At 31.2% G+C, this 13,255-nt stretch overlaps 1 protein-coding gene across 1 annotated transcript in view; it reads right to left on the bottom strand.

The window, feature by feature from the left end:
* Positions 1-13,255, bottom strand: part of LOC139529072 (lactase/phlorizin hydrolase-like) — a 112,986-nt gene that overhangs the window by 72,922 nt on the left and 26,809 nt on the right. The window contains exon 2 of the mRNA XM_071325320.1: positions 3,622-3,749. Coding sequence (XP_071181421.1) covers positions 3,622-3,749 — 128 coding nt within the window. The remainder of the gene's footprint in view (positions 1-3,621; positions 3,750-13,255) is intronic.

Raw genomic sequence — 13,255 nt, 5'->3', positions numbered from 1 at the left:
AAAGATTACTAAGATTTACGAAAAATGGTTAAAAATTTACTATAAAGGTCAATAACTCCTAAAGGGGTCAACTGACCATTTTGGTCATGTTGACTTATTTGTAAATCTTATTTTGCTGAACATTATTGCTGTTCACAGTTTATCTCTATCTATAATAATATTCAAGATAATAGCCAAAAACAGCAAAAATTCCCAAAAATTACCAGTTCAGGGGCAGCAACCCAATAACGGGTTGTCGCATTCATTTGAAAATTTGAGGGCAGATAGATCTTGACCTGATAAACAATTTTACCCCATGTCAGATTTGCTCTAAATGCTTTGGTTTTTGAGTTATAAGCCAAAAACTGCATTTTACCCCTATGTGCTATTTTTAGCTATGGCGGCCATCTTGGTTGGTTGGCCGGGTCACGCCACACATTTATTAAACTAGATACCCCAATGATGATTGTAACCAAGTTTGGTTTAATTTGGCCCAGCAGTTTCAGAGGAGAAGATTTTTGTAAAAGTTAACGACGACGGACGACGGACGACAGACGACGCCGGACGCCGGACGCCAAGTGATGGGAAAAGCTCACTTGGCCCTTCGGGCCAGGTGAGCTAAAAAACCAGTAGCCACAGACTTAACTATGTGAATTTCCATTTTTGCTTTATCATGCACATTGGTCTTTTGATGTTGTCCCTAGAAACTTAAGTCTTAAACTGAATTTATACATTTTGCTTTGAGACCAAAATATTGTCAAAAAATGATTAAAACAAAACTTGCATTTTCAAAGTTATGAATATGTCTTCTGAACATCCAGAAAGCATGATTTTGCATCATTTGTTCTATAGCTTCTTGGGCCTTCAGTGACTCCAAAACCCTTCAAAAAAAAATTTCCTCTCTCCGTTCCGAGAAATACAATTTCCAAGACTTTTATAAGAGGCTAGTTATAACAAAACTTTAATACTATGTATGTATGCAATACATGTATATGCAGTTGGGAATATAAAAGATTCATTTCTGCAGAGGATGATGATTAATTCTGATTAAATGATACATAATGACTTGACTATACATGTATTATTTATAATAAACAAATCTTTTAAAAATTGTATGATTTTGCATATCATAAATATAGTTGTGAAAATGAATAATCAGTCTCTTGCTTTAATGAAAATGAAAAATCTTGCTTCAATAGTGCAGAAAATGAATAATCTGTCCTCTTAGTTTACAAAAATAAATAACCGATCAAAAACAAATCCTCCTGACCCCCCACCCAGAATAACAAATGGTCATCCCCTTAGTGATGTTCAATAGCGTATTTGAATAAAATATCAAAGACTTAAATTTACTACAATACAAACAATTCTTATCTCTATTTTAGAACATGTCATTTAAACTTGTTGAAATGAAGTTAGTTTAAAATTTGTCAAAGTAAACTTTAAGAATTCCTTTTTTTTTTAATTTAGATTTATTATGCATGTCTCTAAACATAGTATGCGACGCGTAACAGTTTATGAGGTGTTCTCATATATGCATTTGATTTGGTGAATTTATTATGGGTATATTTCAGACTTCATTTATGAAAAAAAAATCTTTAGAGCAGTCTCAGCATTTTTGTTTTGTTTGTAGCTCTATTCTAGAACATGTAATTTAAACTTGTTGAAATATGTTTAAAATTGGTCAAAATAAGCTTTAAGAATTCCTTTTTTTATTTTAGATTTATTGTGCATGTCTCTTTACATAGTATGCAACATGTAACAGTTTATAAGTAGGTGTTCTCTTAAATGCATTTAATATGGTGCATTTATTATTATGGATATATTTCAGACTTCATTTATGAAAGGAAATCTACAGAGCAGAATTTTTTTTTTTTGTATCAATTTAAAATGTTGATTCAAATATTTTTCACTTCAAACGATAAACTAAAACTTCTTCAAAACTTATATATGATGTATAGTTCGGCGTCTGCAAAAAAGAAGCAAAGGAAAGTGTTTATCTCTTCTTCGCAATACATATTTCATTGAATCTCGAGATTGATCCTGTTTATAATATTTCTAACATGACGTTCTACCTCCATAAGCTTGGAAATGTCATGGCGGGTCACATATGTGATCACTTATTCTGGCACAAAAGGAGGTTCAATTAACATGATTAAATTTAAGCTGTGTTGATTGGAAAAGAAAAATCACTGATTTGGGCCCTGTGCATGTCATTTAACTGAATAAATGGTCGACACAAAAGTAAATTTAAGCTTATTTGCTTGTGATTTTTGGTTTTGTACTTTATTAAAATGATAATTATTTTTGTTTGGGATTTTTTTTAATTTTGTTTGCCCGATGTCATACTACATTTATAAAGCATGCTTTTTTCACTTTAATTTGGAATAAATTCTAATTTGCTTCAACTTTGTTTTCCATAAAGAATATAAAAGTCTGTTGTTTAGTTTAAAATTAATGTACTTTATTCAACTCTCTGTTATTTATTTAAGGACCTATTACGTAAAGATAGTGTATTGTCATGTGGTCATATTGACATGCACTATAATAGGCAATCACCAGGTTCATTATATTATATATTACAATCACATACATGACATGATTGTATTTTGTTATTGTGAAGTGTGCATTGGGTTGGAAATTGTTTAAGTGCTACATGTTTGTTTTGGTAATTTATTATAATTTTTTTGTATTATGTTTTGTGTTTTAATGCTTATCAGCACCAATTATACATTTGTTAGATTTTGTAAATTAAAGGTTTACATTCCTTTTAGTTCTCTTGCCAGCAAGGCTAATATTTGGTTGCTTGGAATGAAGAACACATTTCTAAGTCACTTACAATGTAATCTATATCATGCCTATACACTGTTTTTTTTTTTGTATAAAATAAGGCCATCAGTTTTCTCTTTAAGGAATGACTGTAATATTTTTTCTGTCTATGAAGAAATAACATAAAAAATTTGGACCACACTGAATAACGCACGTAGCGGGTTATTTAACAGTGTGCACCACATTTTTTATGTTATTTCGAATAGACAGATAAAATATTACAGTCATTTCTTATAATTTAATTCTAAATTCCATTTTATACCGTAGAAAACATGCAAAAAACGTTGATGACGTCAGTCACATGACCAAATTATGTCTATAGGCTCATAACAAAATAACGTCAGCCAATCAGAAGACGTGTTACAAATGTACATCCAAAATTAAATTATATTAAGTTGTTTTACATTTGTCTACTGTTGTTCAATAGCTATCATTAAGTATAGATTTTGCTTTATTATTGTTTAGGTTACATGTTAATAAAATTAAGAATGGAAATTGGGGAATGTGTCAAAGCGACAACAACTCGACCATAGAGCAGACAACAGCCGAAAAGGATATATGACATATATAGTCATTGATAATTGTCTTATTGGGAATCATATATTTGCCAAGGCTCCATGTTGACGATCATAAGCTCTAAGTGACGTCTTATGAGTCTGGTCTAACTATCACAAACCCCTAAATAAATATATATGTGATATCTTTTATGATACATACCTGGTATAGCTATAACTAACCCCTTAATTTAAATATAAGTAATATCTTTTGAGTATGATACATAATTAACCAGGTATACTTATTAAATGTATTTACCCCTAAATGTTGAATACAAGTGATATCTTCTGAGTATTTATTGAAGCTGTCTGCTGCGGTATCACCAGTGGCTCCACCTGGTACATGACCACTATGTGTAAATCTGTCCCAGATACTCTCTCCCTTTCCTAAAAAACAAACAAGGAATCTTGTCCTCAGAACACACTTAAAGGGATATATTTACATGTATAAAGTTACAAAGAATTCTCAAGCTACATGTATGAAAGTCTGACTAGTGAACTGTAACCCAATATGAAACCTGAATCGGGAGGGTTGCCTGGCAACCAGGCCTTCAAACTTTTGTAACTGCACAGGTTAGTCTGTACTCAGAGTAGTTTTTCAAATCAAAACATAGCCATACATGTATTTGTCCATTTGTTATGATCAGAGACTTTTGTGTTATATATGTATGTCTCTTTTATGATGAACCTCAAAGGCCGTGTTCACATTGACATAAACTCGATGTTGTGTTAGTGTAACTCACACATAAACCAAACATAATTACGTTCCCATTGATAAAACTCAATGTTTACATGTAGTTTAAATTATGTTTTGTCGACATGCAGTCGATAGTCCATGTAGGCCTTGTGTAGGTTAAGTGTACACAAAACTAGGCATTCAGAACTTTAATTTTCCCATGTATATTTAAAAAAGAAATGATTTTTATATAAAATTGATACTTATAACAATTATTAATAAAGTTCTTTACAGAAATATTTGTCTAAACTTGATATATATTTATTTGTTATAAAAACACTTTACATAGCCTTATTAACCCTTTATCAAGACTCATCCATCATCATTGCCGAACATATAATTCATGTGAAAAGGTCTTCCCGAATCGACTGGACGTACACACTGACAGAAATATTTGTTACTGGTCTTTACTCAAACAATTGCAACTATTCACTCATAAATGCATTACTGAAAAAGGGTGAGGTTAATTGTTTGTTTGTGTAGTATCTCAGATCCATTAAAATACAATTGGAACAAAAAAAAACATTACCCCCTTCCTTTGCCAAATACTCCTTGGAGAAAAAAAATACCATTTGAAACAAACAGAGGGGGTCATTCTTTGGCTTTGGAGGGCAGAAGGGCAGGGGTTAGGGCACCATGGATAAGGCACCCTTCTATTTAGGGCAGGTGGGAACACTGTAAAGGCATCCAAACAGGAAACAAAATAAAAGATATGATAGGTAAAATAAATGCATCCAGAATTCCAGATTATAAAGCAAACTAAGTGCATAAATTTAAATTTGTGCAATTTGCATAAGTCATCCGGGGATTTGCAAAAGGGTTATCATCTGAAAAATTATGTGCATTCCCAAGTAATGAATAAAGTTGAACTTTAAAATGTATATTCAAATAGTAGCTGTAATTTCACACTTTCAACTGGCTTCTTCTATTCAAGTTAATTATGTCACGTCAAAGCAAACTCAAATTCAGCAACAATCTTTTGGTAACCAGTCAGCGGTCTTAGGTTCATGTATTGCTTTTCTTTTTTTAAAAGAAAGCAACTTATTTTATACATTTTGTACATCTAGATACAAATGATAATTATTTATCAAAAGCACTTCTTCTGAAATAGATCTGAAGTACATCAGGAACATATATATGTTAGATATACTGTTCCCACAGAAAATACAATACTTTTTATAGCTGTTTACGGCGACGGCGCCAAATCATTCTCAGTACCTGGGGCTTTGTTGTACCGGGGAGAGGAGCATGTACTCAGACCTCAGACTCGGACAAAGCTATCAGTTACACACCACGATCACGGGGGGGGGGGGGGGGGGGGGGGTAACTTCGATATTATTTTGGTAGGGGTGTGCCATTTTTGCCTTAAAAAACGTACACATTTTAATATAACATTCACTGAAATTCAGTACCTAGTTATATAAATATTTAAGAAAGAACTATATATTTGTATATTTCCGGGGTTCATTTGGGAACTTAAATTTGAAAGGTGAACTTTCAAATGAATTGATTTAATTTAATCAGAGACATATAATACATTTTATATGTCTCTGATTTAATCGAGGATTTAATATAATAATTGCGGTCCTACTAGTCCAAATAATTGGAAGCTATTATATTTTTTTTCTTTGACGCCTTACGTCGAAGCAGAGACATATATATATATGCATCTGTATATTTTTTTTTTAATATGCAACTGAATTTTTGTTTGTGTTCTTTTTTTAATTGTTCATGAACATTAACAATGTGTTAACTTGATATTTATAGCCTTTTTCTTCTTCGCTGTGAATACCACTGTCATTCTAATATAATTATTATCAATTTAACTATTGTCAGTTTATTGTCTTCATTTTGTATGCCATAACCATTTAATGTAAATGTGTTTGTGCGAATAAAATATTGTCTATTGTCTATATGTCTCTGGTCGAAGTAAGGCATCAAAGAAAAAAATTATAATAGCCTTTCAAGATGTCATAATTATTTGGACAACGGTCCTACTAAAAAGCGCCCGGGAGCGCCCGGGTGAAGAAAAAGCGCCCGGAGAAAAGAAAAAGTGCCCGGGGAAAAGAAAAAGCGCCCTGGAGAATAAAATAATAATATGTTATATCAATTATTTTTTTCCTGAATAAAAAAAAAATAATTGCTTCGGCTTTGTCCTTAATATAAATGGGGATATATATATATGTACGATGCTACGATCTGGAATTGGCAGACTTTGAGATGTTCCTCACAGACAAAAATGTGAATTATTCATGCAAAGGTTTTTTTCCCCATGACCAGTCAGATGAATACACGTACATATACACATCAGCTTTATTACGATTGACAGAGATGAGATTTGTGATACATTATATAAATAATAGAGAGAAAATAATAAAACTTTTTGTTCACTTGAACAATTCAAAAGGTACGCTTATGGAATTTTAATATATCATTATTTTACTGTACATCCATTTTCGTTTTTAACAATCATTAATTGTACACACTGTTGATTTTGCATTTTACATTTTTATATCCCAGGAATAGATTACCTTAGCCGTATTTGGCACAACTTTTTGGAATTTTTAATCCTAAATGCTCTTCAACTTCGTACTTAATTGGCTTGATAAATATTTTGATATGAGCGTAACTGATGAGTCTTAGACGAAACGCGCGTCTGGCGTACCAAATTATAATCCTGGTACCTTTGATAACTAATTATATCGTTTTTGAAAAACATGTCTTTTGCTGTCAGTTACATTTTTGAAATCTTTAGCATAAACTGTGATCGATCCATTGTTATAGTATTCAAATATTATTGTTAAAATTGAAACATTCAGACTTGTTTTTCTGCTTTATTACTTGTCTATTTTCTGAATTTGCAAAATACTTCTCTGAAATTAAAAAAAAAATCAATGTGCATAACTTATTTTATCGACACAAAGTTGTCATGCCAAAACAAGATCTATAAAAATCCCCAGGCGCTTTTTCTTTTCCGTGGGCGCTGTTTTTCTCTGCCGGGCGCTTTTTCTTTTCCCCGGGCGCTGTTTTCTACTAAAAAGCGCCTAGGAGCGTCCGGGTGAAGAAAAAGCATCCGGTGAAAAGAAAAAGCGCCCGGAGAAGAAAATATAGCGCCCTGGGAACAGAAAAAGCGCCCGGGGAAAATATATAGATATTTTTGTGGCATGAGACAAATTTGTTAAGTTATGAACATTGATTTTTTTTTTTTTTTAGACAAGTAATTTGCAAATTCCGAGATAATAGACATTTATAATAAAGCACAAAAACAAGTATGAATATTTCAAATTTTAACAATAATATATGAATACTTTTCGAAAGATTGATAATAATGAATCACAGTTTATGCGGAAGATTTATAAAATGTAAGACATCAAAAGACATGTTTTTTCAAAAACGATATCAAAATGAAAAATGTATAAGACAACCCAAATTTCACAGATAAATATTAATTTAATCAAAAGAGGTACACATAATAAGTCAGCACATGAAAAAAAGCAGTACTATACATGTACCGTAGTTAAAACAAGAGTGTAAAAAATAGGTGTTTGGTTTAAATTTAAGTCTACGTAATAAAACCCTGATAAGCATAGCCATTGAACATGTTGAAGCAGTTTTAGTTTTATAAAATGATATAGTAAATCTATCTCAGCATCTGTATAAAAAAGTGTTCACCATGCAGTTGCGAAAACATTATACCTCATATCCCCATATATATTAAGGACAAAATAAGCAATGATTACTTATTTTTTAAGGAAAAAAAATATTGTTATAAAATATTATTATTTTCTTCTCCCGGGCGCTTATTTTGTTCTCCGGGCGCTAATTTTCCTTCTCCGGGCGCTAATTTTCCTTCTCCGGGCGCTTTTTTTTCCCCGGGCGCTTTTTCTTTTCCCGGGCGCTTTTTAGTAGGACCGTTGGATTTTTATTATCATGGTATAATAAGATTACTTATTCTTATATAAACATATTGTTATGGTGTCACGGACCCCTTTAAACAATGATTAACTACATTTTTTTTAAAGAACAGTAAATTCTATTGTTTTAAAAGTTTTAAATCTTAAAAAAAATTGTAGACTTAAAATATATCATCGAAAGCACTAGTTAGCAAATATTTATTTTTTTTTTAATATTTTTTTTGTTTTGATAGGTGCTTATTTTTATTTTTACATAGACTTTAATTTTGTTCGCAAAACTATTTTAAAGTTTATTATGAAAATTTGGAACCTGTGACCCTAACTTTTTGATTGGTGTCAATCGGAACAATTTCTTTTTGTCTTTTAAGTAACTCTTGGATCCCAAGTTTTTTTTTCAAGTGTGTTCAAGCAATTATTATAGTTAGAATATCATTATGAGTTATGAGATGAGTAATTTTTATAGTTCTATTATATTTTTTATGCTGCATAATATGACGTGGAAGTTCAGGTCTAAAGGGGGGGGGGGGGGCTGTGTAACGTTTTTTGTTTATTACATGCATCATTGGATTTTATTATCATGGTATAATTAGATTACTTATTCTCATCAGTAAAAGAAATAACATGTATATAGCAAACTCAAGAGTAGGTAATGATAGAGGTATTGGTAAAAAAAACTTGTAATGACACAAGTGTTATTGACTTTTTATTATTGTCATCTAATTTATTTCCAGTTGTTAAAGAGTTCGATATTATGGAATTTGATCCATTGGTCTCAGATGTCCATTTATAGGTTAGACAATACTTGGTCATGTTTTATGAAGATTTAAGCCCAAGGCGAAGCCGAGGGCTTAAATCTTCATAAAACATGACCAAGTATTGTCTGACCAATTTAGAACATATTCACACTTTCGAGTGACCTTACAAAACTATCCTTTCCCATTGTAATAGTCAAACCTAAATAAGAGTTCACTTTTTATAATGAACTAAATATAATACATAGGTAATGGTCATTTCAATGGATGAAATGAAATAGCACTGACATAGTTTGTGATGGATAAATTGTTTTTCTTCTGCTTCAGGTAAAATTTAATACTTATATATCTTTAGATTTTTTTTATTTAAAAAAGCAACACAATGTTATATAAATCCCCTTTTTGAAATTTGATTTTTTTTTATAAATATGAAACTCTCTGTATGAATATTTGAATTCAGACCATACAACATTAAATGTTTACTTTTTATTGATAAATTTAAATGTATTGTGTTTCTCCAAAAACAATCCGCTGCTATATATCAGCAGTCTGGCAATGTGTTTTTTGATAGAAAAAGAAAATAATTCCCTCAAATGTAAGGTATATAAATGAAATAAATATCATTTTATTTATCCTTATTATATTTTTGTGTATTCTATATATGTGTACCATTAAAAAATGCATGAAATTTTGCAAAATTCAAAATATTTTTATTTTAATCTTTGCTCTTTCGTTTCTAATCAGTAGTCTATTTTCCCAAGAAAAATGCCTTAGGGGATTGTACACTTCGTTAGTGCAGCTATTAAGAGTTCACTTTCATAATTAACTGACAATGAAAAGTCATTCATGTATAGCATTTCATAGTGCATGGAAAACCATGTACTATGAAAATTAGAGGGCAAAAAACTGACTTTTCATTGGACGAGAAGGGATGAGTATGTTCTAATGTCAATTACATTTAGTTATTCAAGCTCCAGTGATTTTATATAATTGTAATGACGAACTCTCACAATTTTGTAGTGAAAAATATGTCAAGTGGAGAAAAGAAAAGTGTTCAGAATTTTTAGATAATGTTAAAAGTGATCATGATTGTCAGTTAGAACAAATACTGTTAGAATTAGATAATTTAGAGATACAACAAAGGGATTCATCAAAATGAGATGAACAAAGTTGTAGAGAGAATTAGTAACTTTTTTCAATCAGTTGCTACAAAAACTTTTGGTAAATACAAGCCGTTTAAAAATCGCAAACCAAAAAGCGACAATAAACCTTGGTTTAACAAGCAATGTTTTGATAGTAGAAAAAAAATTCATAAAGCGCGGAAAAGGTACAGTTTTATAAAAAAAAATGCTGAAAATCGAAAACATATGAAAAATGCAAGCAAAAGCTATAAAATGGAAATTTCTAAAGCATATGAACAGTACCAAAGAAATATTGGAAATAAATTACGCCAGACCAAAAAATCAGATAGTAAAAAGTTTTGGAATATTTTGAATAGTATTGGGTCAAATAAAAAAAAAAGGCGTAGACCCTGAAATTTCTATTGAAGCTCTCTATGGCTATTTCAAAGATATTAATAGATGTGACTCAAATACTGAGGAACCAGAAGTTAATTTTAATGTACATAATTTACCAGATGAATTGTATAGCTTATTGAATGGTGCTGTAACCGAAGATGAGATTTTAAAAAGTGTAAAAAAAATAAAAAAATGATAAAGCTAGTGGATGTGACAAAATAATTAATGAATATATAAAATGTACTGTATATGATCTTATGTCAATGTATGTTAAACATTTTAATTTAGTATTAGATACAGGAATAGTTCCAGAGTTATGGTCTCTTGGTATTATGATTCCTATTTTTAAGAATAAATGTTCCAAAGCAGACCCTGCAAATTATAGAGGTGTAACATTAAACTCTTGTTTAGGAAAAACTTTTTCATCAATAATAAATGAGAGATTAAATAGTTTCTCAGATGAAGTTGAACTTATATCAGAATCTCAGGCTGGATTTAGAAAAGGATTTTCAACTACCGATAATATTTTTGTGCTGCATTCAATTTTACCTATATTTTTTTCGATGGGCAAAAAATTGTTTTGCACATTTGTGGATTTTAAGAGAGCATTTGACACTGTTTGGAGAACAGGGTTATGGCAAAAGTTTCAAAAATCTCACATTACTGGGAAAATATTTACAGTTATTTATAATATGTATCAAAATATAAAGACATGTGTTCGATATGGTAACCAAAGTTCAACTTTCTTCAACTGTGGTGTTGGTTTTAGGCAGGGTGAAAATTTATCACCGTTTTTGTTTTCGGCGTTTTTGAATGATTTAGAAAACTTTTTTGTGGAAAATGATGTAAAAGATTTAGAATATATTTCTAAAAACTGTGAAGAATTGTTACAAGTGTTAGTTAAAATCTTTGTAATTTTGTACGCAGATGACACTGTTATTATGTCTGATAGTAAGGAAGAACTACAACATGCACTCGATGTTTTTGAACAATATTGTAACATATGGAAACTCCAAGTTAATATAGATAAAACAAAAATTATTGTGTTTAGTAAAAAAAAGGTACGAGACAACTTTGATTTTCATGTATATGGTAATGCTATAGAAGTTGTAGATTCCTACAATTATTTAGGAATAACTTTTGATTATAACGGTAATTTTTGTACTGCTAGAAAAAGGATTTTTGATCAAGCACAAAAAGCAATGTTTGCTCTCTACAGGAAGATAAAACACACATCATTGCCTATTGATATGCAGTTACAACTCTTCGATGCTGTAATCGCACCTATATTATTATATTCATCAGAGGTTTGGGGGTTTGAAAATAAACAGAATATTGAGAAAATGCACTGAATTGCAATTATGTAAAAATATTCTTGGTGTTCGGAATAGTACACCAAATTTTATGGTTTACGGGGAATTAGGTCGGTTTCCGTTAGATATCTCTATAAAACTTAGGATGGCATCATTTTGGTGCAGAACTATTAAAACAGAGAGCAAACTGTCAAATATCCTTCTAAGATTTATGATTAAACTACATGAAACTAATCCTACCAAATTTAAATGGATTCAATATGTAAAATCTATATTTGATGATACAGGTCTTAGTTTTATATGGAACGATCAATTAGTTGTAAATATTGATTGGTTAAAAAGTATGATTAAACAGCGATTAACAGATCAGTACTATCAGCATTGGTTTTCGCAGATACATACTGCATCTAGGGGTGAATTCTATTCTTTATTCAAACTCGAGTTTGGTTTGGAACCGTATCTATTGAGATTATTACCCAAGGACAGATATTACATATCTAAACTTCGATGCTCGAATTTGAAGTTACCTATTGAGACGGGTAGACGGGCGGGGATCGCGAGGGAAAATAGAATATGTACATTATGTAATGAGGGAATAGGGGATGAGTTTCATATATTGTTTACCTGTAAAAATGCTGATGTTTCTGCTCTTAGATCAAAGTTTATACCAAATTACTATGTAATGAATCCAAGCAAGAACAAATTCACTGGCTTGTTGTCTATATGTAACGTACAAGTTCAAAGGAAATTATCAATTTTCGTGAAGAAAATCATAAAATACTTAATCTAATTGTACCAATTGTCTTTTAAAATGTACTATGCATTTGAGTTTCGTTTGTCCTGTCTCGCTATGTATTATCTTATTATATTTGTATATATTGTCCTCTTGTACACAAGTATGTGTCTGAGGTTATGAATAAAATCTTGAATTAACCGTTATAAAGTAATTCCTTACAATCTATTTGTATCGCCTTCAATCAGATTGTACTTGTTAAATGTCAAATCAATCATGTTAATCAGCTTTACTAAGTTTATACAGGTGTCTCGGTTGACCTTAGATTCGATTGACCTTAGCTCTGGGCTCCGGGTTCCGGGCTCCGGGCTCCTGTAATATAGCTGCTGTAGAATATTTCTTTGTTCAGAGTCATTTACAATTAACCATATTGTAATCAGGTTACTAGAGTAGTATAAAAAAGAGAAATAGATAGTGAGAAGATAGCAAGTGGAAGATAGACGAGATACGATATACGAGGAGGAGAGACGATTTTGTGTACGAGAGGAGTGTACGTAGGAGATTTAGGATTCTGTCACCGTATTGTTGAGCCTGCAGTTTTAGATGTTGTAAACTTGTATAACTGTAACATGTACTTTGGATTTTGAATGATACATTATTGAGCTTTTAATCGACTTTGTGTTTATGTAACTTGCAAGACTTCGTTCAGACTACACCAGGATCCATTAATTTATTTATGTGACCAGGATTCCCTTAATCACGCTACCAGTAGATTAAAAGGGTAACCCTGTTAAAGAGTATAGTTAGCATTTGTCGTTCCGTGTACGAGTGAAACTTAGACACCCAACAACACAACACAACCACAAGAATACACACCTTAGTTTAAGTCCCCATACTTAAACTTATTTCGTCACATTTTATCGTATAT

The sequence above is a fragment of the Mytilus edulis genome, chromosome 6 (assembly GCF_963676685.1).
Source record: "Mytilus edulis chromosome 6, xbMytEdul2.2, whole genome shotgun sequence".
NCBI lineage: Eukaryota > Metazoa > Mollusca > Bivalvia > Mytilida > Mytilidae > Mytilus > Mytilus edulis.
The sequence above is the reverse complement of the archived record's forward strand: the minus strand, read 5'-3'. Positions and strand labels throughout refer to the sequence as shown.